The 27,140-nt window shown below is 37.8% G+C and overlaps 1 protein-coding gene across 2 annotated transcripts in view; it reads left to right on the top strand.

The window, feature by feature from the left end:
• Positions 1–18,842: 18,842 nt before the first annotated feature.
• Positions 18,843–27,140, top strand: part of LSAMP (limbic system associated membrane protein) — a 652,155-nt gene continuing 643,857 nt past the window's right edge. Inside the window, exon 1 of one of the 2 annotated variants that reach the window (XM_023213836.1) lies at positions 18,843–19,523. In XM_023213836.1, coding sequence (XP_023069604.1) covers positions 19,369–19,523 — 155 coding nt within the window. In that variant the 5' untranslated portion in view covers positions 18,843–19,368. The remainder of the gene's footprint in view (positions 19,524–27,140) is intronic. The other variant, XM_023213827.1, reaches the window with a different exon arrangement.

Here is a 27,140-nt window from a genome sequence, read left to right as displayed (position 1 = left end):
TTTTCTGTCTTTCCATCCTTTTGTTGTTGTTCTTCTATTGTGCATGCTTATGTGTGTGTGTATGTGTGTTGTGTGGAGAGATTAAAAAGAAAGGTGTAAGGATTAGACTTAGAGGTTTTTTGTTTGTTTTGTTTTGTTTTGCATTTTTTGCTTGTTTGTTTAGTTTTTGAGACAGAGTCTGTCACCCAGGCTGAGTGCAGTGGCTCACTGCATTGTTGAACTCCCAGGCTCAAGCAATCCTCCTACCTCAGCCTTCTAAGTAGCTGGGACTACAGGTGTGCATCACCATGCCTCACTAATTAAAAAAAAAAAAAATTGTAGAGACAAGGATCTTGCTGTGCTGCCAGGATGGTCTTGAACTCCTGGGCTCAAGTGATCTTCCTGTCTTGGACTCCCAACGTGCTTGGATTATAGGCATGAGCCACCACACCTGGCTAGCTTTGAGTTTTAAGGAGAAAAGAGAAGAAATAATTTTAATTTTATTTTTCATTATGTCAAGTCCTTTTCTGTGTCCCAGACTGAGCCCCACCTAAAATGAGTATTTAATTTGGATACTTGATACTATACCTCATTAATTTAGAAAGAAAATGATTGAGGAGTGTGTATGTGTATGTGTGTGTGTGTGTGTGTTTAGTGTGTGGGATAGGTCTGTGTGTAGCTACAAAGAAAATGTGCCCCATATAATTATACATGTTGTCTCCACAACTCTTGTGCTGCTAGTAAAGTTCAGTGCAAGCCGTCTGTGTTTTCACTCTTGTGTATCTCTCTAAACGATTTCTCCTACTGATAGCCTTACTCTGGATATACTAAAAAGCTTGCATTACCAAATGAGTAGAGCAATGTATAGTTTCCTTCTCACTCCTCCTTCTCAATTTATAAAAATATATATTTTGCTTCATCATCACTTTTACAATGAAGATTTACTTGAAATTATTTGCCCCATTCAGAAACGTTGAGAATACTTAATCAGTTTCACCTTTGTGCCTTCAGTCTTCCTTTTGCAAATATGTATCCCAGCATCTCAAATGTCTAGTGTGCTAATGTGTTAGTTGGCATGATATTTCCTGTTCTGTGAAAGTATAAACTGTGAAAGTAGGAGTATACCTGATTCCTTCTCATATTCCTATCATCTGACCAAATATCTGGACGTGGAAGTTTTATACATCTATAATATATAAATCATGTATTTATTATTATAGTCATATTCCAATATCACTACATATACAGTATTGTGACAAATCTCAATTTTATGTAAGGATCAGAGCATCTAGTTACTTGATGATTATTTGGGTTCTGCCTCTGATACGCTTTTTTTTTTAGGATTGGCTGGCTTTTGAGGGCACTGCTGGGAGGATATAGCAGGGAGGGGAAAGGACCTTCTAGGAAGCCAGAACTTTTGGCAGGGCCACGGAGTCGAGATATGAATGAGTGGCAATAAAGGCTGCTGCACATCCTGCCTTTGCTGAGCTGGTGTTAGGAATGAGGCCAACCTGAATTTCTAGAAGGGAGCTAGAAAAGGATTTCTAGAAGGAAGCTGCATGGGGCTGGTTAAGGCAGTGTTAAGAAAATGAAGCTGTATTTGACGTTCATGGTTCATCATTACTTTACAAAACTATTTTCCTAAGGCCTCTGGACAGATTCTAATGTGATCCAGCAAATGTCTGCTTGGCTCCAAACTAATGGGCATCTGCTAATTTTCCTAACTGCTTTAATCATTTTGGGGGCTTTGCTTTAGAACCTTTCCAAATCTCCTCCTTCTCACTGAAGTCCCAAGCCTTCAAAGCCTATGCCAATTTTAATAAAGGACTAGGAGGATTACCTTACATTCCCACATTTAGTATTCTTATTTAAGATTCCGGTCTTTGTCTCACTTAAATATATCATAAAGCAGAATAGATATCCTTGAATTTCCAGGAGCCAATGACTTACAAAACAAAAATTCAATCTGAGATTACACATAAGCAAAAAGCAATCTGTGCATGTGCCTTACCCACTACAGAAGGATATTCTTGAGGTCAAGGACTTTTCTTCAAAATTTTCCCCTAGCACTTCGCAGTCTCTGTCTTCTGTTTTTTATCCTTTTGTCAAAGGTAAAAATTCAGGATTTGTTTACTGCTTTCATCTTGAAACCCTCCTAATCAAGAATGCTTGGTGACTAAATACCAAATGGAAAATTAAGAACAAAAAGTTCCAGAAAATGTTTTCAGTACAAATATTAGATAATGTTTACATATTCAACTGTTTTTTAATAATCCGGTGTGGGGCATAGGGTGTCGAGTGAGGAGGAAGGAACTAAAGAAAGAGATTGTTCAATGAGATCACTTGGACATAGGAAGGGGAACATCACACACCGGAGCCTATTGTGGGTAGGGGGAAGGGATAGCATTAGGAGCTATACCTAATGTTAATGGCGAGTTAATGGGTGCAGCACACCAACATGGCACACGTATACATATGTAACAAATCTGCACGTTATGCAGATGTACCGTAGAACTTAAGTATAATAATAGTAAAAAAAGAAAAAAAAGAAATAAAAAAAAGAGATTGTTCAAAGAAAAAAAAAGATACAGGAGTGCAGAGAAGGAAAATTTTCAGAAAAGAAATTAAAGTGAATGTGAGTAAAAAGTGTAGGGAAACGGAGAGGCAACAAAGTGGAGACAGACAGTGACTGGGGCGAAGTCAGAGAAGCACATGCTAAAAAGGGCAAAGATTGTTCGTAACCACCTTAATTTCCCCACTCATCAAACTCTGGTCATAATTCAGCCCAGAGGGGCCTGGATATGCAGCTTAGCTTAAATGACCTTCCGCTATCTGTCATGGGAGGAATCGTCGAACTAGATGATTGGTCCTACTCTGTCTTGTTCTCAGTGGTCTCATTCACACATTCCAAAATTGTAGCCTTCTCTAAATAATGTATTTTTAGTCATGTAGGAATAGATGTAACCGTTCAGATATTCCCCAGTAGCAAATCTTCAGGTTAGTCAATAGACCATTAACTGAAGCATCACCCAATTAAGATTAGTCCTGAAATTCCAGGTCTCTGATGAGTTTAACAAACTATGTATAAATGAATATAAAATATTATCTTCACATAGGGAGAAAAGTGAAATTTTCAAAAAGTCATGAGAAGTTATAGGTACTATTTCTTTAGAATAATACTTAATGGGAAGTGTAGCTACCAGTATTGCTTCTGAAAAATGACACTTGGTTCACCCCTAACATTCCACTACTGGTATTTATGAAAGTCAGGTCCTTATATTTTCTATAAATTTCAGAAACATTAAAATGAAGTACAATATGATGTCTACAGTAAAGATATACTTCTTCGTTAAACTAAATCCTCTAAAGAGTAGGGTTTTGCTAAATTTGTCTAAATTAAATTGAACCATTTCTACAAACCCCTATGGAATAGTTACCATAATCAAGCACTGTGCTAGTCCTTGTGCATTCAAAGGCAAGTAGCTTATGATTCATATTCTCTTATTTTTTGAGACAGAGTTTCACTCTTGTTGCCCAGGCTGGAGTGCAATGGCACGATCTCGGCTCACTGCAAATTCCGCCTCCCAGGTTCAAGTGATTCTCTTGCCTCAGCCTCCTGAGTAGCTGGGATTACAGCCACCACACCCGGCTAATTTTGTATTTTTAGTAGAGACAGGATTTCTCCATATTGGTCAGGCTGATCTCCAACTCCTGACCTCATGTGATCTGCCTGCCTCAGTCTCCCAAAGTACTTGGATTACAGGTGTGAGCCACCGCACCTGGCCTGATTCATACTCTTAAGGAGTTTGTAAAATAGTGAAAATGGTCCATGATCTACTCTGAAGTAGTATACAGATGTATTTGCAAAGAACTCTGATGTGTTTGACAACTCTGCTACCAAAATGATTCAAGTGCAGACAACTCTGCTACCGTGTACTTGAAATGATTCAAGTGCTTTCTATGAGAGTAAAGCGGCCGGGCGCGGTGGCTCAAGCCTGTAATCCCAGCACTTTGGGAGGCCGAGACGGGCGGATCACGAGGTCAGGAGATCGAGACCATCCTGGCTAACACAGTGAAACCCCGTCTCTACTAAAAAAAAAAAAAAAAAAAAAAAAAAACTAGCCGGACGAGGTGGCAGCGCCTGTAGTCCCAGCTACTCGGGAGGCTGAGGCAGGAGAATGGCAGGAACCCGGGAGGCGGAGCTTGCAGTGAGCCGAGATCGCGCCACTGCACTCCAGCCTGAGTGGCCGAGCGAGACTCCATCTCAAAAAAAAAAAAAAAAAAAAAAAAGAGTAAAGCAAGGGACACTACCCGAGATGGGAGCAGAAAGCAGAAAGAGATGGTATTTAAACAGGTCTTGATTAAGGAGTAAGAATTTGCTGCATAAGTTGTATTCACAATAGCAAAGATACGGAATCAACCAAGATGCCCATCAGTGGTAGACAGAATAAAGAACATGTGACACAAATACACTGTGTAATACTATGCAGCCATAAAAAGTGAAATCATGTCTTTTGCAGCAACATGGATACAACTGGAGGTCATAATCCTAAGCAAACCAATGCAATCCTAAACAACCATATACTACATTATAATACTTTGGCTCTGTCTAGAAAACAAATACTGTATGTTCTTGCATAAGTGGGAGGTAAGAACTGAATACACATGGATGCAAGTAAGGGAACAATAGATGGAACTGTTTGAGGGGGGAGGGCGGGAAGGTGGGCATGCATTGGAAGGCTACCTGTTGAGCACCTTGGTAATGGGATCATTCATACAGTAAGCCTCAGTGACACACAATTTACCCATATAACAAACCTGCACATGTACCCCCTGAAACTAAAATTTAAAAATAATAATAAAATAATAATAATTCTTGTTTTATATATTATTATTTGTGTTAGTGAGCAGATTATTCACTAACATGAGCAGGTTAACCTGAATAACCTGTTCACTAACACAAATAAAAATAATATACAAAACAAGAATTTGCTGCATAAAGAAAGGTTGAAGGGAGTGCGGAAGGAAGTAGGAGGACTCCATCCATGAAACAGACTAAGCAAAGAAATACACACACCAACACACTTACACACACACACCAACACAAACACATACACATACACACATGGTCATATATGTCTTCCTTTGACAGACTGTCATTGTTTAAATCAGAATTCTGAACTGAGAATAAGAAGAAATGCTTTTTTATCCTGGTCCTCCTACAATCTATTATGTGACCTTGAGGAAGATCTTTAAAGTCTTAGGGTCTCAGTTATTCCAATTGTAAAATGAAAGAGCTGGATCTTATGACAGCTATGACCCCATCCAATGAAAAAATTGGAAGATACAATAAAAACTGTGTGGTTTAAAGTTTATAATTTAGGGGATATAATTATAGATATTGAGAAGTGATCAGAACTACCCTTTTTTATTGCTTGTAAGGGAAAACATTTTAAATTTTGATCAACAGAAAAAAACCTGCCAATTAAATATGCCTTTACTCTGAATGTTTTTGCTGTTTTATAACACACAAATCTGTGGCTATAAACTTGACATTTTCTATATAAATTAAGGACATTTTCCATCTAAATTTCAGATAAAAAAAAAACTGCTGAGAGGACTTTGACGTATAGTACATTATAATACTTTGGCTCTGTCTAGGCAAGAGGAGATGATAAAGAATCAGTGCAGTATTCAGCACCAAGTTTCAGGTGACACAATTGAATGGCTGGAAATACAGTGGGAATGTACCAAATCTTCTTCTTATGTCTGAATATCTGTAGGATTTTTATTTGTCAAATATGAAAACTCAAGCTCAGAATCTATGCATAATACCAAAGATAGCCCCAGACACATTTCTTTCTTTCTGCAAACATCCTACATGACTTGGAGCTCAAGGTTTCAGTCTTCAGTTCTCTGGTTCTGCATTTGCCTCATCTAGAAACAACATGAGCACAACTAAGAACCAGCCTTGGAATCTAATCTTCTATAGTAAGGCTTTAATTAAATTAAGGATGAGTTACTGAATGAATATGTTTGCATATGTATTTCTGTGTGTGTTGGGGGTGTTGGTGATGTTCTATATTTTTTCAAATTTTTAAAATATTTCTTGGGATAAATGATAATTTGTTGCCAGTTTCCAGAGGTAATATATTATTTCATTTGTGAAATGCTTGGATAACATCAGAATCTCATATTGTATTTGCAAATCAGAGTAACCATTATAAAATGACATTTGGGGGAATGATTTCATTTCAGTTGTTTACAAGAAAAAAAAAATCCCACATGTATTTAAACAATTCCTTTCATAAAAGTCCATGATCTTCCACTTCGATGATAATAATGATGGTTTTTGATCTAAGAATTTCTCTTGGGAACATGAAAGTCCCACTATACATGCAGCAATAAACTATTGAATTAGTGTCAGTACTAATACGACTTTGGCTGAGACAAAAGGGCATATTTGGAGAGGAGACCACCCTCTTACACAGTGTGTTTATCACCTCACTATACACTTAGGGATGCCCTAGACTTTTCCTACTCTGGTTTCCCACCAGCCTTTGGTACTGATCCAAAACCACTTAGTGATGAATATAGGCAGTACCCTCCTTCTATTTAAAGGTTTTGTGTATCTATTATTGTTTTTATGTTTATTATCTTAATACCTGACACTTAAAACATCTTTCTTCCAAAGAGCTCTCTGGAGTGCTATAAGGTGTCAAGTGAAGACAAATGAATGTGAAAGCATTTTGTGCTGTACAGATGAAAAGAGATATACTCTGGTCCTGCTGCTTTTGAGGAGCAACTTTTCTTGCTTCTTACTTCTTGCTCCAACATGGCAAACCCTATTCGAGATGCAGTTATTAGACTCTACTCTTATTTTTCTTCTGTCAGTCTCTCAAACACACACACACACACACACACACACACACACACACACACACACCCCTGCATTGCAACTCTTACCTCTCACCTTTACCCTAGTGACTTCTAAATCTGTATTCCACTATGGGATACTTTCTTAAAGCCCAGCTCCATATTTATAACTATATTTTGTAAATTTCTTCTTTAATATTTAAACTTTAACCTTCCCAACGTAAGTCTTATTATTTATTAATATTGAGGAAAACTGTTTTATAACTTTATTTGGTATTCAAAATGCATTTTGAAATGTACAGAATATATTTTTTAAATATCTGGCTCTAGTTAGAAATAGATTAGAATAAAGAAAGGTATGAGACACCCAAGGGCAGAGGATAATGATGAACAATCAAATTCAGTGAGCATATCCCAGAATATTTTGGACTCCCTAAGAATTTGAAGATGAGATCTAGTTAATAAAAATAAATAGATTATTGGGTTATATTAAACATAAGTTGATGACACTCAAACTTTAGTGGATAAAGTCCACTTAAGCCCAGGTATTATGTGTATCACATTTTTAGAATGGATATTAGAGAATAATTAATGTCATTTTATTTATTAATACTAACAAATATAAGCATCAACATTGAAAGGATCATATGGCTTCTTTTTGCAAGTTTTACTTTCTTAATTGTGCGCACCTGAGAAATTAATGTTGGTTGAGCTAATGCAGCCAAAACCAGTGACAGGCACACTCCATCTCATACAAGTAGTTAACTAGATAGCAGACCTGTTGTTTATGAGGAATTAGTTCCTCACTCCACCACCCCCGATATACTTCATTATTCTTTCTCAACTTCTTGGTCCCTATCAATGATGATTCCATTCTTCAGAAACCAGGATTGGGAGGAAGTGGAGATTCATGGGACTCATCTTGAATACCTTCCTCTTACCCATTTCATATAAACAATTAGACAACAATTCCATTTGAGTCTTCTGTTTTAATATATGTTACATTTATCTTTCTTCTCTATTCTTGACTGCCAGATCATTACCTGTTATGCTTGAATTATGGAGAAAATGTCCTAGTTGGGTCCTCAATTTCAGACAGCTGTTAGAGCAAGTGCCACTTCCAATAACTTGCCCAAGAGACTAAAGCCCTTCTTGTTTACCAATGCATTACATTTAGATTTCCCTCTTTCTGTCTTTTAAGGTTCTTTATAATCCATCTCCATCCTCCCTATCTGGAGATTTCTGCTACTCCATGGTGATCCTTCTCTGGTCAGGGCCCCTTCTTTCCTGCCCCATGTCCTTGCTCTACGGTGTTGGCACCTGACTCCAAACGTTTATCTCTATTGTTGACCCTCTTGAAATTTCTCCCACATTATTTTTTAACCATCAACACCTAACTCCTTAGTTCCATCCCTAATTTAGGACACAACTCAGCTACTACCTTTTCCAGAAAACTTTCCCTTCAGTCTGGATTGGAGCCCTTCAGTCAGGATTGGGTGGCCTCCTTTATGTGAACGCGTACTATGTGAGTATTTGCAAAGCTAATACTATATTTTCACTCTCTCTTCATCTGCATCTATCTCTAGGCTGTTCACTCTTTGAGTGTAAGAATCTTACCCTGTGGCACTTTGTGACTTCCGTGTTTAGTATCCTAACTTCCACTTAGTAGGTTGAAGTGACCTTTCTGGGCATTTAGAGCTCTTTTCTAACAATTTCAGACTTAATTGCATACTGTTTTCAAATCACTCTTTCTATGTGTTGATCTTCTTTTTCTAACAATATTTAAATCATCTTATTACAAAGGAATCCCATTACAGGTATCATAGAGAACAGTTCCTACAGATCTTTCAGAGTACCCACTTACACAGTAGGTGATCGTCAATCAATTTTTGTTATTTGATTAAGTAACCAAGCATTATTGCCAATACTATCACTGACCAAAAATAATGTAACCCCGATTAGTAGGAATGAAAAGAAGTTGTGAATTACTACTCAATATTGTTTCATAATAGAAAGGTGGTCATTTTTGTCCCAAGAAAAATCGTTTTGCCAGTTATGATATGCATTAAAACAGGCACCAGCATAAGAAGGTCTCACATCATCTTATGAATAAAAATGTTCTATCTCAAGAAATAATTGACCACATTACAAGTTTCCCTTCATTGCCTCATATCCTTCTCTTTCACTACCTATATTGGCTCACATTTCCTCTTTTTCATTTAGTACTGTCACACCCAAATTGTCTCCCCTGTCTATCCTTTCACCCAGCCTCCTAACCCTTGAAAGTGTCTTGTCCATATATCGAAGCTAGATATTTCCTAGATCAAAGCTCTACTTATAACCCAATTCTATTGAAACAGCCAATATTCCTTATACCGTCTCATTCCCATTACTTCCAAACATCACAAATGGCTTCTAAAGCCACTTACCAGACAGATTTTATCCTAAGATCAATATTCTGTCATGCTTTCTTGAAATCAAAAAGAACACCATAGAAGAAGACTAATTTTGCTCCTGAAAAAAAGCCATGTGAAAATTTTAACTGATAAATTGTTGTTGGACGTGGGCATCAGGAATATTTACCAAGTGTATTGGAAAGTAGGTATATTTGTGAATTGTCTGTAGTGTTCATATTTGTTTATATTTATATACACATATTATATAAAGTTTCATGAGTAATATTAATTTATCTATTCCTGACTGATGCCTAGTATCTATATAAAAAAATTTTAATAGACATAATGTGTTGAGTTGATGATCTAAGCTAAGCTTTCTCATATGTGAGTGGCTATCATGACTTGAAGGATTAAGATCATATAGATTATGTTTGTAATTTTAATTTTGCATCTTTTAAGGTACATTTAGAGTTGTGGACCTGACATTTTTAAAAAACAAAGGTCTTTATCTCTTGCTAGAAAGAAGCAAGAGGTATTAAAAGACTCTTCTATACAAAAATATTTTTCCTAATATTTTAACTATTAGAAATGTATTGAGTTTAGGAAACCCTCCTTTTATGATATTTCTATCCCTTCAGATGTTGGAACTTACCAGTCACTCACACACAAGTATAAATTATTTCAGTCAAATTTTATTTCCTGCCAAGACAGAATAGTGACATCCATTAAGAATGGGAGTAACTTTGAGGAGTAGTAATTCAGGTGAAAAGCCAGAAAGCCATAGTAGACTGTCTATGTAGGATATACAGGGAGGAAAAAAGAGTGCCCCAGGCAGTGGGAGAGTGAGAAAATTTCGCTGCAACTCTTCTACTAACACAGTCTGTAATACTCTGGAGTTCCTGAAAATCATCTCAAGCCTTGCCTATGGTTATAGAGCCCCAGCCTGGACAGACAAGTAGTCTATTCAAGCAGGTTATTGAGGATTGCCTTACTTATTTGTCCAACTGATGTAAATTCCATTTATTTTGGTGTTGTTTTCCTGTTGTTCCTTACTTTATTATAAGTTTAACATAGCTATGGGTTGTTCTGATGCAGTGTAGATTTGGCCTCAGAGAAACAGACATTTTCAATCTACAACCCAGCCTACTTCTGTAAATGCTTCAGCTATGCTATAAAGGATTTATATCCTGATATTATTAGGCAGGCAGCATGGTATAATAGAAAGGGCACTGTTTTGAGAGTTGGGCTTTTTAAATACTAATCTCAGTCATCCTAAATAACTGTGTAAAGTCTAAGTTTCTATGTCTCAGCTATAAAATCAGAGGATTGAACAAGAAGATTTTCTGGGTCTTTTCTATCTTGAACAGTATGCAATTCTTCTAATTACACATGCTTCCTGATTTTCCTCTAATTTCATATGAGATTTACTGGCTTAAAGTCTCAAAGTAATTTTCTGACAAGTAGGGTGATAATACTTGTACAGTTTATCTCACAAAGTTGCAGGAAGATACCATATTAATTTATGTGTGTCACTATACATTTGCAAATGGCAAAGCTCTATAGTTGAACAAAACACATTATCATTGGATATTTCTATTTCTAATATTACCATGGTTTAAAAAGATTTATGATACCTCAATATGCAACCAGCAGAGGGAGACAAGTTCAGATGATATTTCTTCTTGAAACAGAATCAGTTAATTGTTATATGGATGTGGTTTTAAAATTCAAAATGAGATTCGTTATTGACAAATAGGTCACTTGTCAACATGCTGTATATATAAATATATTGAAGTAACAGAAACATACGATAGAAAAGAAAAGAAAAAAACAAATACAGGGGAAAGAATCTGAATTTCTGGACTTAGTTTATTACAGAATACAGAGACAGCTCTCCTGTGAAGAATGTCATATTCCTAAGACAACTTCCTGAGCCTGTCCATCTGGAAGTGCAGGCTATTTGAGTACCAGTTTAGGAACCAATCCAGAATTCTAAAAGTAGAATTTGCAAATTCCCTCTAAATCTAGCTTTTTTTTTCTTCTTTTTTTAACCCAACGTTTCTATTTTATCAACCTGGACTTCAAGAAAAGAAAAGGAGAGGCATCTTTTACCCTTCCTATTTCTTCAACTTCCATATCCAGTAAGTTGACAAGTCCCATCAGTCCTGTGAAATTTCTCTAAAAGTTTTCACCTCTTTTCTCTTTTCACTGTCATTGCCCTGTAGTCTGCTTTTATCATCTCTTGCCTGTGCTGTTTCAGAAACTTTATAACTGGTCTTCCCTGACTGTGACTTTTCCAAATCTATCTTCCATTCCATTTCCAGTTAGTTATCTTCTTAAAATACTCCTTGCTCGAAGTTTTTGATGGCTCCATATTGTATACAGAGTAAAGACCAAACTCATTAACATGCCTGTCAAGACCCCCACTAGCCCCAACTTACAGAAGCAGAGTAACTTTCCATTTTAATTTTTGCCATCTCCACCCTCATACACTTTCCTACAACTTGTCCTTCCCCATGAATGTTCATTCCTCATCATTATTAGGAAGCAACAGTATATATAATTGATAAGGTTTGCCTCTCATCATTTCATCTACAACTTTATTAGCCTTCTAAGTAGTTATTCTACTTCATCTTTGTTCTACTTTCTAATTTCCCATTGCCAAAATAAGCTCCCTAAGATGTCAGTATCTCTCCTCCCTCCTCCAGAATCTAAAGTAGCCTTCTAACTATGAGATGAAGCGTGACTCTTCATTCAGGCATTTGGGAATCTTCATTAGGTAGCTTCTGTAACCCACCTTCTTCCTCCTGTCCTCTCCTCTCCTTCTGTTAGTTGGGTGAGTCTTCCTGCAGCTCCATTCTTGTTGCAGACTGATTCTCATGGCCATACTTTGCTTAAAGAGTTGTCTTCCTCCATTATCTTCTTACACACCTTTCAATGATGACCTAAAATGCCATTTTCTCCACAAAGTCCCTTACTGGCTTCCCTTTTCTGAACTCCCATAGCATTTTGATTCTGCTCCCTTACAATTCAGTCCTCAATTACTCATTGAAGAATCTTATTCTGTGCTTCATGTGTGTTCATCTTATTGCTCTATCTCATGAGTTTCTGGGTTCCTGAAAATAAGGACTCTGAATTTTAGTATTTTCAGTACTAATCAGCACCAAAGAGAAGACTGGGCATATATGTTGATTAGTTTGCCTCTGTTCTATACTGAAGAGCAGGTTTGAAAATTTTGCCTTATAATTTTACAAGACAATATTTAACCCCTCTCTGGAAGGAGTTTCTAATGCCATTTCCTCATTAGACTTGCACAAGGGCAGGGTGGTCAGTCTTGTACATCATTGTTTCCTTAGAGGTTAGCACAGTCCCTGTTATATGATAGGTCTCAAGAATTATTCATTAATTTAATGAACTTTCTCATACATGGCGACACAACTGATTTGGCAGGGTTTGTGAATCCTCTTCTTCTCATATAGGCAATGCTCCTAGACTCAATATTAAAAGCACAAAGGGCTGAGAATGTGAATTACAGACAAGATAAGACAGGAAGATACTTTTAAGCAGATAGACTTCTGGGACCCTTTGACCTAAATGACCTAATACTAAACTTGCCCTGCAGCTCGATATTGTCAGTAAACTTTGGAGAAAACATATTGGTGTTATTTACATGTCTTATAGCCTCAAGATGTTTAACTAGGCATTGTTTTAGATTTAGCAGGATAGATATTACCTGATAAATATAGATATGTAAGGAAATACTTAGTAAAGTTTAATAATTATATAGCATCTGTTGATCTTGTTATGCACTTCTTAATTTCTAACACACTGGCTTATTACACTGATATTTAATTAACATACAATAAACACATTAATGGTAAGCAAAGTTTATACTTAAAGGAAAACAGTAGCTGGAACACTTTTTTTGACTAGCTGGTATTAATAACATCCTACTTGGTATTCCGTCAATTCTTATTTGATGATTTGATGAGTGGTGGCTTTCTGCAAGGGTATACTAGAGTTGAATTAATACAGTGAGGACGAATGCTGGAATATGGAAAACATTGATCACTTGTGATAGCACACGGCCTTTTGGGGAAGATTTTCCCATTATGATCAAGTCTAGCCAACTCAATCTCCTCTCCATCTTATTTTTACCCCATGGTCTAAGCCAGTTGCCACTGGATGACTACGATTTCTTTGGCTTGTTTGCTAGCTTCTGCTATTGTTCTTTTACAGTCCATTCTTCAATCTTTCTAAGATGTAAATCAGATCATGTCAATCCCTTGCTTATTCAGGTCATTAGACTAAAATCTAAATTTCTTACATGGAATGTTTTCATTATAACCCCTCCTCACTTTCTAATTCTTATTTGTCTTTTCCAACTACCCCCATAACATACACACAAACTACATCCTAGGTTTATTGTCCTTATTTTGGTTCCTGGTGTATGACACACTTAGTTCTACCTCAGGGCCTTTGTGAATGCCATTTCTTTTACCCAGAAAGGCCTTTGTGCTGATATTTGCGTGGTATCCTCCTTAGATTTTGGGATTTAGTTAAAATACCAACCTCTAAAAAGAGGTGTTGGTTGACCACTTTTCTTTATGTTCCCATCACCACATCTCCAGGCCATGTACTCTGTATCACACATTTTTCTTTAGTAGTATTTACTCTCTGAAATAATCTTAACATGTATGTACTTGTATAGTGTTCATTTCTGCATCTAGGGTATAAGTTCAATAGAAGAGAGTCTTGGCCTGTCTTGATTCACTACTGTATCAATAAAAGCATATTGATCAAATGAATGAATTACAAACCTACTGGGCATGTCAGAATATGGAATTGTACACCCACCTCCACTATTCCTCACTTCTCCTTGGTCTATTTTCTGATTGTAGGAATTCAAGTTACTACAACAACCACAAATAGAGGGTAGAATTTCCTGATTACCTGCTTATACTAACATGTTGCTATACTGAATATGCCATTACTGTCGTCTTTCCAGATGTTGCAGTATTCTTGCCATATCTGGGGGTAGATCAAAAAGAGTAGTAGCAATGCAGATGCAGCATTTTTTAACTATTTCCACCTCCTTGTACATGGTGGCAGAGGGGACAACCTAGAAAGAGAAAGGTCCAAGGGCTGGTGTATGTATTTCTGGGAAATAATAAGGCACATGAAAATTACTTTTCTGATGTGCAAATGCATCAATAACTGTAAGCCCATATATGTTTATGCATAATCACGAGCAGGAGCAGGAAGTGAGGATGCAGGTAGCAGGTTAAGAATCCCAAAGGTCTTTCAAAAACTGGGACAGATCCAACCATCGATGCCTACCAAAATAGAACAAGTGACCAAAGTATACTTACTTAGAAGCAAAAGACTGATACGACAATAATAAACCACAAAGACATGCACTAAATGCAAACTAAAGAGTGATTTTTTAATTGTGCAGGATATGGAAAAGTGTTCTACATCCCTGGGGGAGGGGGTCTATAGTAAAGATTTAGACAATATTTAACTGACTTGCAGCTGACTGATTTTCTTAGGCAGTGACACACATGCCAATGAAGTGTCTGTATTGGAAGGGCTAGATTCCAGAGAAAACTCGCATGAGATAGTGCTATGTTTATAAGCATCAACTGGGATACTTGAATATTGCTAAATTATGATGAAATCATTGAAAATGTCATACCATAGATCCTAAGGAGAAGTATTAACAATTCTGCATTTCTGGTTCATATGGAAATGTTAATTCCACTTAGAAAAGTAAGGTACAGGCATGGTGTTATTATGATTAAGACCTTACAACTGTAGAAATGTGGAGTAGTATATTAATATTATAGACATGTTTAGCATAAAATGCGAGCAGTGTTGCTAAATTAGTTGCACATTCCAGGCTGCATCTGGATTTCATGTGAGCCTATTACCTTATAAAGCTAAACAGAAGAATAAACCTTTCATGCTTCTTAGGGAACTCAGACGTTAGCCAGTTTTTGTTTTTCCTGCAACATTTGTCCCTGGAGAGTGCCAGAATCTTCTAAAGCCTCTTTTAGAAAGGCAGTATGTTATTTTAAAGCAGTAGTTAAGATCATCTTACTTGGGTGATGATGGCTGTTTCACATGGCTAACAGCCATACTTGCCTCACAAATAACCTGAAAGTATGTTCATTTTTGCCAACCCACTTGGAAGAATGTATATATTGGTTTACAGAAAAATAGCTTGTGTAAATTTCAACCACACGTTTATTTGTTTCCTTCTCTACACTTCCGAGGAAAGAAAGCAGAGAAGTTAATATCAGGATAGATTTAGGGGAGTGACCATTAGGATGAGATACATTATCCAATGTATATTGACTGTTGGATTTATTAGAAAACAAAAGATCATAGAGGACAGAAAACCAGAAGGGTTCTATCAAGAATTGAAAAGAGGAAGAACTCTGAGAAAGCATAATGTTGAAATGGAAGTAGATGGTACACGCTCAAACACTTTTATTATTTTGTAAATGGTGAGGTAAGCCTCTGAGTAAGCATGAACATTTAATCACTCTTCCGTTCTTACAGTTATCAAGTACAGAGTATTCCCTCTGGACCAAGGGCTGGGTTAAAGAGCTGTACTTGAAGTGCTCCCTGGATGTAAATAATAAATTTTAAATAAATAAAACAAACTTCGTAATTTTGAAATGGTTGAGAGAGATTCAGTCTAATGGATTAGAAATAATTTCTAAACAGCCTAAATTAGAGAATTTTTAAAATACAGTCTTTTTAAAAAACTGTGTTTTACTTTCAGTTGTCATAGTAAGTCAATTTAGTTTAACAAAAGTTGCCAAGAAATGGATTTTATTTAATAAAGATATTTTTAAAAACCTTTAATTACATTATATGACTTTTATACACATATATGCTTGTAATTTTTTTCTCATTAGGTACGTTAGGCAATTCTATAATTCTGATTACAATCCAGATTTACTTTAATATATCCTTTTCTCATAGTGAATGTAGAGACAAATTCCAGATTTGATTGATTTGCTACAAATTCCACATTCCTACTACTTTGATATAAATTTCTTTGTATTTCAGTATGTTAAGCATATGTTTTCTCCAAGCACCACCAGGCAAGTTCTTCTGGTAATATGAGGTTACCAGTATAGGTATTAGCTAACAATCATGTATAAACATCTTCTGTTTATAATACGCTACCACCCACCGTACTTTCTCCTTGTCCTGAAAAAAACCTTTTCTTTCTTCATACAAAATCTAGTTGACTGACACAGGAGAATACTCATACTCTTTAAATGTCTAATCCTTCCCCTCAGAGTATCTCTGCTCTTCCTGGTGGTCATACTATTCACCTAGCACTAGCAGTGGAAACAGGTAATTCTCATAGCTACCAGTCCTTGTTATCTCTCCTTTCTTCCATTTGACATGGAAGAAGCACCAAACCAAAGGATATATATTAATAGAAACCTTTTTCTAAGCTAACTCTTCATTCCTAAGTGCTTAGAATTAGCCTGACAAAGAAGGTCAAGTCTGTTGGTGGTGTGGGGAAAGGGAGGGTGCTTCTCTGCAATTGTGGCAGAAAGTTATGTAATCCTTGCATCTTTGATCTTTGTGGGAGTTTTGTTTGTTTGTTTGTTTTTGTTTTTGTTTTTGTTTTTTGGCACTTGAAGCTCATTTTTCCATTGATACTGGGATTCACAGGATTATGAGTTTTGTAGTCAACTATCCACTTGGCCTAACCATTTCTCCTGTGGCAAAATAGATTCCAAGTTTTAAACAGCTGAGTTATAACTTAGTGGTCCATCATTGGTTTATTAACTGGGCACTGCTTATAATCCCTGACATAGGACACTTTGATTTATATAAAATGAATGCACAGTACACATAAAATTCATTGAACTCCATCAATTATGAATTTGTGACAATTCAGATTCCAGTCCTCAGTTTTTTCTTAAAAGCAAAAGAGGTCTTCCTTTTTTTCCTCACGTAATCTGTAAGAGTTTATCTATCTTTTAAACTGATAACACACGCCAAAAAAGTGCTTTGAGTATTCTGAGGGCAAGCCAGTTTCAGCACAGTGTTTCCTTAAGGCTTGTGCTCTGGTAGGGTTTGATAAGGAATCCTAAGCATGTTTCTTTCTTTTTATTTTATTTTTGGCAAATGTCCTAGGCTAAACATTTGCTTACATAAGAGGGATGGGTATAATATCTCTCTATGTGCATATTTATTTTCATATGTATGGAATATTTGTGGAAAGATACATAACAAACTAAAAATATATGTTGCCTCCAAAAAAGAGAAATGGGTTGCCTAAAGATAGGATTAAGAAAAAAAACAACAGTTCATTCTATAGCACCTGTACCATTTGGTTTGTGTACCATATGAACACTTTCATTATTTAAATAAACTTAATCAAAAAAAGAGAAAAATAAAGTCCTTGGCTGGCACAAACACATTCTTTATCCTCAACATCAGTACTGAGGGAGAGGTCCAAGAGTGCGGGGCTCTCACTTGAGTGACTATCAGTGGTCTTTATGGTCCTCATCACTTGCTTGGCTCATGGAATAGGAGGAGTGACAAATGATGGTAACCTGTCTGCCATTAGCTGGAGTACTGCACACAACCTTACTTAGTGTCTCCTTGCAAATGACAAGCTTTGTGATTTACAAATCTCTTTCCTTGCATATGAACATTTTGAGAAGTAAGTGCCAGGAGGAACTTGGGTAGCAATTCAGTGTGTCCTTTAAATAGTAATCTTTAATACCATTACTCATGTGTAGGATTGAGTGAGGATTTCCTGGAGAGTGAAGTTGATTTAGGGATCAGGGATCAGCTGCTGAGGCTGGCACTTGGAAAAAACAAGCCAAGCATTCACACCCCAGACCACTCAATACCAGCATTGTCTCCAAATCCATCTTTCGTAAGGGGGTTCCAAGAGGGGGAGGGGACGAAGGAAGGAGAGAAAATAAACCATTTTAATCCTGTAAGAGAAAGTGCAGGAAAGAGGAAAGAATGAACAAGATTTGAACACGCAAAGCCAGTTGCCAAGAATGTTTCATTTGAAATCAACTTTGGCTTTTATTCTTAGACTCCACTGTCACGTTTCTCCTCAGTTTCCTTCTCCCATCTTTCAGGACATTCCCCACCCTCACCCCCCACCTCAAGGGTTTCCCGTCCTTCTCTGTCCCACTCCCCCCATTTGCAACTCTCCTTCCCACCTCCTTTTTCTTCTCTCCTCACTCCTTCCCTCTCCTTTCCTGGACTCTTTCTCCTGTTCTTTTATAGCTTAAGTCCCTCTCCTTCTCCCCTCTCTCCTGAACAGTACCTCTAAACTCCATTCCCCCTTCTTAAGGAAATCAGCCAGGCCTCAGATGGAGCTGTCGTCCTGACAACCCAAAGGCGCATCAGGCTTTCACTGAGGCTCGCTGCTGCTGAAGGGGGCAGTTGTGCAAAGCGAGGGGCCACGTCGAGGGGAGGGCAGAGGGGATGACGTGGAGGGGCTGTTGATAACCAGCAGGTTGGGGGGTTGGGGGGGAGGTGCTGAGCAGAGAGAGCGCCGGGGACTGGGAGAAACAGGAACGGGAGGAGGGGGAGAGAGGCTCTGGGTTGCTGCTGCTTCTGCTGCTTCTGCTTCTGCTGCTGCTGCTGCTGCTGTGTGGCTGTTTCTGTACACTCACTGGCAGGCAGGCTTGGTGCCGGCTCCCTCGCCCGCCCGCCCGCCCGCCAGCCTGGGAAAGTGGGTTACAGAGCGAAGGAGCTCAGCTCAGACACTGGCAGAGGAGCATCCAGCAACTGAGAGACCAAACAAGAACCCCTTCCTTTGGCTTCCTCTTCAGCTCTTTCACGGGGCTTGCTATTTGCACTCTCTCTTTTGAAATTGTGTTGCTTTTACTTTTCACCCTTCTGCTTGGGTTTTATGAGGGCTTTGTTAAGTCTTAGAGGGAAAAGAGACTGAGCGAGGGAAAGAGAGAGGCAAAGTGGAAAGGACCATAAACTGGCAAAGCCCGCTCTGCGCTCGCTGTGGATGAAAGCCCGGTGTTGCTGAAGCCTCTCCTCGCGAGCAGCGCGCACCCCTCCAGAGCACCCCGCGGACCCGCACCTCGGCGTGGCCACCATGGTCCGGAGAGTTCAGCCGGATCGGAAACAGTTGCCGCTGGTCCTACTGAGATTGCTCTGCCTTCTTCCCACAGGACTGCCTGTTCGCAGCGTGGATTTTAACCGAGGCACGGACAACATCACCGTGAGGCAGGGGGACACAGCCATCCTCAGGTAGGGCTTTCGGGCAACTTTTCTGCTGCGCGTGTCTACGTGTGTGTGTGTGTGTGTGTGTGTGTGTGCCTGATCTCCTTGAACTCCGGCTCCTGATGGTGCAGGTTTGTGGGGGGGGGTGTGTGTGTGGTGTGTGTGTGTGTGTATGTGTGTGTGTCCCCGTTTTACTGACTGGTTGGCATTATAGCTAACCAAATTCAAGGGAATTCTGGTCCCTGTCAAGCAGCAGTGGTGTTGGTTAAATGTTGTTCGGTTCTTAGGACCTTGTTTCTCTTATCAAGGAAGCCTAACTTCACCCATGACATTAGAGGCTTCTGGGCAGTATGCTTGCTATTGTAATTGCTGTTGCATTGCACTTGAGAGTTTTGTTGGGATTCCTTAATTCTGAAAGAAAGGTTGTTGGATTATGGCTCTCAGAGAGTAGTACACAGTACTGCATTCTCCTTGCTCCTCCTGTGTGTGTGTGTGTGTGTGTGTGTGCGCGCGCGCGCGCGCCAAGGCTGTGTGTAAGGGTTTCTGATAGAAGAGTTTCTGTAAGGATCTTCTAATTGACATGGAGGGCAATAAGTCAATCTCAGAACTTTGGTTGGTTACTGAGCCTTTTCTGGAATGTGGATATAAATCAACACAAGATATGAAGAGCAGAAAGAAAAGGAACTTGCCAAATTGCTGATATTTAGAGTAGGAGTGTTAAACACAGAGGTTGGGAAAGAATTAACCTGGCATAAAATGGATATTTCAAATTGATTATTGACTTCAAAGTCTTTTTTCTGTGCAGCTCTGCCAAACTCTAAAATAATTTGAGATTGAAATTTGGAAAGGAAGAGTCCCAAGTCCTTGGGAGTTTGACCCCTATCAGGTACTGTGAGCTAGAGAGACTTAAATGAGACCTAGTCATATTTTTATTTCTAAAATGCTCCAAGGTGATTTTTTGTGCTTCTCCTCTCTCTTCCTCCTCTCTACCAACTGTACCTACCCCTTGTTCTTTTTTCTAGCTTTCCTTGAATTTCTGGCAGATGCTAACAAAAAGAAAGAAAGAATCACTCTCCTTGGAGATCTTTTAAAATCTCATTTCCTCCACATAAAATGACCCAGTGTCAGTCTGTCTATCTAGCTAATATTGCTTGTTGTGGCAATAAAAACACAGTATACGATAGAAAATAAACCTCTAATCTGTGTGCAAGGAGCTGATAGTGCATAAACCCTGGGGCATCAGGGAGCAGTTCTCTTGCAGAGCTGCCGACAGCAGCAAAGTTTTCTTTCTTTTTCTCAGAAATAAATTTGGTTGGCTGTCACAGTGTCCTGCTTTGGGAGCTCTAGCCTTGTTAGAGAGGAAAGTGTGTGTTGTGTGCCGTGCATTGCGTGTGTGTGTGTTGTGTGGGTATGTGTTTCTCCAGATTGTAAAAAGTGAGAAAATGCTAATGTGTAAGCACTCCTTTCTTCATTTCCTGAGCATTGGTGATTATGAATCCCAAAGATCCTACTATCCAAAGCAGATTTTCCCTTCTAGCTCTTCAGCCTTATAAACCTGCATGTGTGATTTATCCACATGGAGTAATAAGATTTATAGAGTCATTTATCTGTTTGCAAACGGATTTGGACATGGTGCAGAAAATGTTTTTGCAAACACAAAAGCATGCCATTTCGATTGCTAACATTCATACTCCCTAACATCATTAACCCTTTAATGGTGAAGCACTCTATATAAATGTATGCTATTCCTAGATATTTTGTTCACTGGTTACAAGATTGAATATGAGGAAAATGAATAACTTGAATGTATAAGTTTTTTATTTCGGTGTCCTTGAGCTTTGTAAGGTCTTTCTAAGTTAGCATCTCCTATACCTTAAACTATAGTTGTCCAAGAGTTAGATAAGTATAGAAATGTTAATTCAGAAGAATAAAAATATTCTTATACTTTCTTAAAGAGGCAGTCTCACTGTATACATATCTATGGATGATACATATGTGCTTCTGTATGTCTATGGTGCAATAGAAACAGAGTTTTAAATGTTACACTTTAGCAGACATTACAGTGTGGAAATAGGGACTATGAGAGAAAAAATAAACACAGAACCACTTATTCTCTGGGAAAGAAACGATAGACAAACAGAGCATGCAAATAAGTCGCCTGTGAAACACCATTTCTTTTCCAGACCTCACCTTACATGCCCTCTTTTTTATTTCCTTGCCTTGGCCAAGGGTTTATTTTGGGGTTGGTGGAGCTTCATCCGAATTAACTATGGAGAGAATTCCCTTTGTTTTCTTAGCTGACCTTCTTCTCAATCTCTTTAAATCCAGTAAGCTTTGTGGGTCAGTTTCCTGGTGAAGAATGGTGCTCTTGCTTTTTGTTTATAAGGCCAGACAGGGAAAGGCGTGTTTTCACTTTATTTGTGACATTTTACTGGGTGCCTGAGCTTTCAGGGGAAGAAAGGAAGGAGGCCTCGATTCATTGGAAGCCACAGTAGATGTCTGGCACTGAGAAAGTGAAATGGCTAGGAGAAAAAACATAATTCTCTTAGTGAGTCTGTGGCCCTGAATAATCTGAGATGGCAACAGGAGACAAGGGAGGTCTGTAATTCTGATGATCCAGGGACAGGAGTTCAGCTGTCTGTCCCCAAAACACTTACCTTCACTGACTTAAAGTTTTCTGTGAAACAAGAGTTTCTTTTGGAGATTGATGGTCATTTTTATATAATTATGATCTTTAGTGTAATTATGCATCAGATAGGAGAGTGCACACTGGTCTTCAGGTCTTGCCCTGCAATTTCTATCATTTTGAAAATAATAAAAACGATATAATTATGGTGACAAAACTGGAGGGAAAGAGAGATAGCCTCCTGTATATATACCTAACTCCATTATTTTCTAGAGGAGATTACAGATCTGTATGAGAAATTATATAAAGAACTAAAGATAACCACAATACCAACTTCTTCTATCCTAGGGACAAAGAATCAAAGTGTGATTCACAAAGTAGTGGCAGCAGCACAGCAGCCTTAGAGGTCCTCCCTAAATAGAATAACCAGAATCTGCATTTATATTTGTGTGCACAGGAAAGAGTGAGACATGCTTATCCACAGGACTTCAGTCATGAAGCTGCCTCAGGTGCTTTTCTAAACAGAGTCTACCTGCCTCATTACCAGCTCCCACAGGAGTAAGAGTTCAATTACTGGATAAGTTTCTAACACTGTTTCTTCCCTCTCTACCCTCATATCTGTAGAGATTCACCTCCTGCTTAATATTGGCAGGTTGAGACTATGTATTAATAGTTCTCTTACAAGTCAAAGAATAGTGGAAATAGAGGGTATTTCAAACCAACCTTTAAAATTTCATTTTTAGTAGTCCTACTGACCGTATTTTCAATGTGAGTGGAAGATTTCTGAAAGGATAATAATAGAATATTTGACCACAAAGAACCATGCTAGTTTTGTAATACATTGTATTATCACATATCTACTCATAAGGCAACTTTGTAAGACATACATACACATGTGTATCTGGATATGAAACAAGTGGACATGTGATAAAATACAGGGACTTCACACTTGTGATTTTAAATATTCTAAATTCAAGGTAATAAAATTTTATTTACCTCGTAATTCTGACCCTATTTGATGTTTACAGGATATTATAATACTTTTAATGATAATAACATTGTTCCCAGTTAAATGTCAGCATACCTAGCAATTATTAAAGATTCCCAAGGAAACTAAGTATGTAAATGTAGAATAGCTAATATTAAGGTTTTTCAAATTTGGGGTCTTTAATTCCCTGTTTGTTTCTACACCAAGGGGGGAAAAGAAGAAACAACAAAAGAAGGTGTGATTATTCGATAGTAAAATGTGAAGATCTTGTTCAAATTTCTGTTTATCTTCTGTAAGTCATCTGGAATGCCATTATTCACTAATAAAGTGTCAACAGTCAAATTCTTGACACGATATGTGATTTTCTATGACTTACAATTCACTGTTTGAAACAAACTGTGGGCATGGGCCTACTGGGTAAGTTTGTGACCATCATGAAGTTTTCTTTTTCTGTAGTTAAATCACTAAATGTAATCAAAATTTGATGGTTAGCCCTGATACTTTAAGGAGCATGCATTGCCAATAAATCCTTTATCAAATATACTTAGTAAATAATGGAGTATAGCATACTATATATCATCTAGGAATATGGCATATTATATACATTTTGTTAAAGAATATTTATGTACCTGTGAGCTTTATCATTTGTTGTCATTTATGGCCTGAGAAACACAGTGAGCAAATCTCATAAGAAAATGGCAAATTGTGACCATTTGTTTTTCTGTAAGTATGAGACATATAAGTGCGTCTATACACACATGCAATACACAGGAGATTTTTATTTTATGTGGTTTGACTTAGAATGACATATCTGTAGAATTGTGGAAAGAACCAAAGGTGACTAACTCATCCACTAAGTCACTGGTGAGGGTTAAATGTTTGTGTTTCTCAAAGCTGATTCCACATAACAGCAAACTCAGGCCAAAAAGGATTAGTGCATTTTACTGTGGTCTCTGAGAGTAACAGCCCTCACAAAGGGCTGTGACTCACCTGATAGGAGGTTGCCTGAATATCCTTGTCCCTCTCCCTGTCATCATCTGAGCCTCAGCGATATCCCTCCTCCGGGGCATAATTTAGAGCTTATAGTCATTGGCCCTCTTTTCCTCTCAATGTCCTGCCTGTTAGTTTGTACGACTCAGAAGATCTGGGCTCAGAATTTGGATCTATACTTGCATGCTATAACTTTAAGCAAGTCTCTTGAATACTTTGAGCTTCAGTTTGATTTACAAAATGCTAACACTATCGGCTGGGTGCAGTGGCTTACACCTGTAATCCCAGCACTTAGGGAGGCTGAGACCGGGGAATCACAAGGTCAAGAGATTGAGACCATCCTGGCCAACATGGTGAAAACCCATCTCTACTAAAAATACAAAAATTAGGTGGGCATGGTGGTGCGCACCTGTAGTCCCAGCTGCTTGGGAGACTGAGAAAGGAGAATCACTTGAAGCCATGGGGCAGAGGTTGCAGTGAGCCAAGATCACGCCCCTGCACTCCAGCCTGTTTTTTAGGCCAGTGTGTCTCAAATTTCAGTGTGTATGTAAAGTATGTGGAGGGCTTGCTACAGCAGATTGCTTGACCTCCATCGCTAGAGTTTTTGTGTCTGTAGGTCCCTGGTAAGTCTGAGAATTTGCATTTCTCACAACTTCTCAGCTGATGCGGATACTACAGGATACTACAAGTGTGACCCACAGATGAGCATCTTAAGTATCACATAGTTGCATGTTACAAAAACAAAATCTCAGGACCTGTGCTGGAGGGACTAAATCAAAGTCCACATTTTAACAAGACTAGCGATTCGCTAGCATACTGATGTTGGAGAAGCACTACATTAGATAGTTCACAGCCATGGGAGTACAGTACTGTCAGCTGCGGAACTTTTAAAAAATACTGATGCCACATATCCTCTCCTCTCAGAAATTTCTGATGTGGTTTGTTTGGGGAAGGGACTGGGCACAGGTTGTTGTTCTTTTGTTTTTTAATGATTCTGCTATGTACATAGAGGTAAAAACCAATGCCTCACTGGATAAAGAATCTCTTTTACAAATCATTTTCAGGGCGGCACTAAATAGATATCAGTAAAAAAACTGAAGTCACATTGTACCATTTGAGAAATACGTCAGTAGCTAAAGATGAACAAATTCAAACAGGAAAGAGGAAATAGACCACCATAAACCCATTTGTTTGTTACACAATTTCATCATTATGAGGCCATGGAAAATGGGGTGACTTTCTTTAATATGAATCAGATTTACCTAATTTCTACAGAAATAACATAAAGCTTATTATTCTGTGCTGTCTCATTTGGGTTAGACAAGATACAGAACTGTTCTAAATTTTTTTTGTTGCTTCTAATGCTATCACTAAGGGAGAAAAGAGACAATATTTAGACAAGGAAAATGGCTTCTGTGCTAACATATTCAAACATGGCAAATTCTGTGCACTTATATACATGAATATGTGATTTGCTAAATAATTGTATTTGTATAATTCATCTCAATTTTATATATTGATTTCTCTTTAGTTAAAACTTATAGACAAGCCTGTGTCATAGATAAAAGATTTTTCATAAAAGATATAATAAGTTCAAAATGATCAAGAAGTAGTCAGAAGACCAACCTCTAAATAGCATGAAAGACTCTAATCTATTAAATAAAGATAACTGACAACTATTTTTGCCTACTACACAAGCTATTTTTATGATCAAATGATATATGTATCAAAGTATTTTTAAACTATGTAATGGTATAAACTATAAGCTCTTAAGACTATAGTCATATATTTACAGCAGGATATAACTTTTAGAAAATTTTAAAAATGTAAGAAAACAAGCCTTTTATTATTATTTCTATGCTACACACAGGCCAGTTGCACTACAATGTTTTTATTATTTTGTTTCAATTCCTTTAAAGTCACGAGTATCTTATGATATAGTTGAGTTTCTTATCAGGAGTGCAGGGCAAGTAGACTTTTTTTTTTTTTTTTTTTTTGTAGTTACCTGTAATTAAAACTTAACCTCCAGTTAATATGTGATTAACCTTTACATAATAAACCCTTTACTTCAGATTTAGTTAATTACTGTAGGGAAACCTCATAGAAATGTAGAATAGGAAAGGCCTTGGAGATTAGGCAGTCCACCATCTCATTTTAAAGTGATGTAATTGAGAAGAGAAAAATTTAGTTCATTGTCCAAAAACTTGAGTGATCAATTGAGAATTCGAACTCATGTATGTTAATTTTCATTTCACAGTACCACTTGAGATTACCCTTTTGGTTTTCATTTTATCTGATGAAATGCCATTTTTATTATACATAAATGTATGCCTAAAAATGACTTTCTCTCTTCTTTCTTCCTCTCTTCTTCTCTCCGCTCCCCTTCCCTTCTCTCCCCTCCTCCTCCCTCCAACTCGTCCCACTTCCCTTCTCTCCTCCCTTCTCCTGTCTCCTTCCTCTCCCCTTTTCCCTCTCCCTCCTCCCTGTAAATCAAATCTGCATTTACCTGTGAAGGATCATCCAGTTAGTGTTGGTCAAGGAGGATTTGTTTCAAGGAAATGTCCCATCTTTCACATGTCTACCATCTGTCTGTACTGCATGGGTTTTCCTTCCTCCACTTGAAGCTACCAGCTTATTGGTTTTAATTATTTTTTTCTATAAATGATTGGAATAGAGGTGATATTTGGTTACATGAGTAAGTTCTTTAGTGGTGATTTGTGAGATCCTAGTGCACCCATCACCCGAGCAGCATACAGTGCGCCATATTTGTTGTCTTTTATTCCTCGCCCCCCTTCCACTCTTCCCCCAAGTCCCCAAAGTCTATTGTATCATTCTTGTGCCTTTGTGTCCTCATAGCTTAGCTGCCACATATCAATGAGAACATATGATGTTTGGTTTTACATTCCTGAGTTACTTCATTTAGAATAATAGTCTCCAATCTCATCCAGGTCATTGCAAATGCTGTTAACTCATTCCTTTTTATGGCTGAGTTTTAGATAGATAGATAGATAGATAGATAGATAGATAGATAGATAGATAG

Source organism: Piliocolobus tephrosceles, chromosome 2, assembly GCF_002776525.5.
Source record: "Piliocolobus tephrosceles isolate RC106 chromosome 2, ASM277652v3, whole genome shotgun sequence".
Taxonomy (NCBI): Eukaryota; Metazoa; Chordata; class Mammalia; order Primates; family Cercopithecidae; genus Piliocolobus; species Piliocolobus tephrosceles.
Note: the sequence above shows the minus strand (reverse complement) of the source record. Positions and strands in the feature narration are given on the sequence as shown.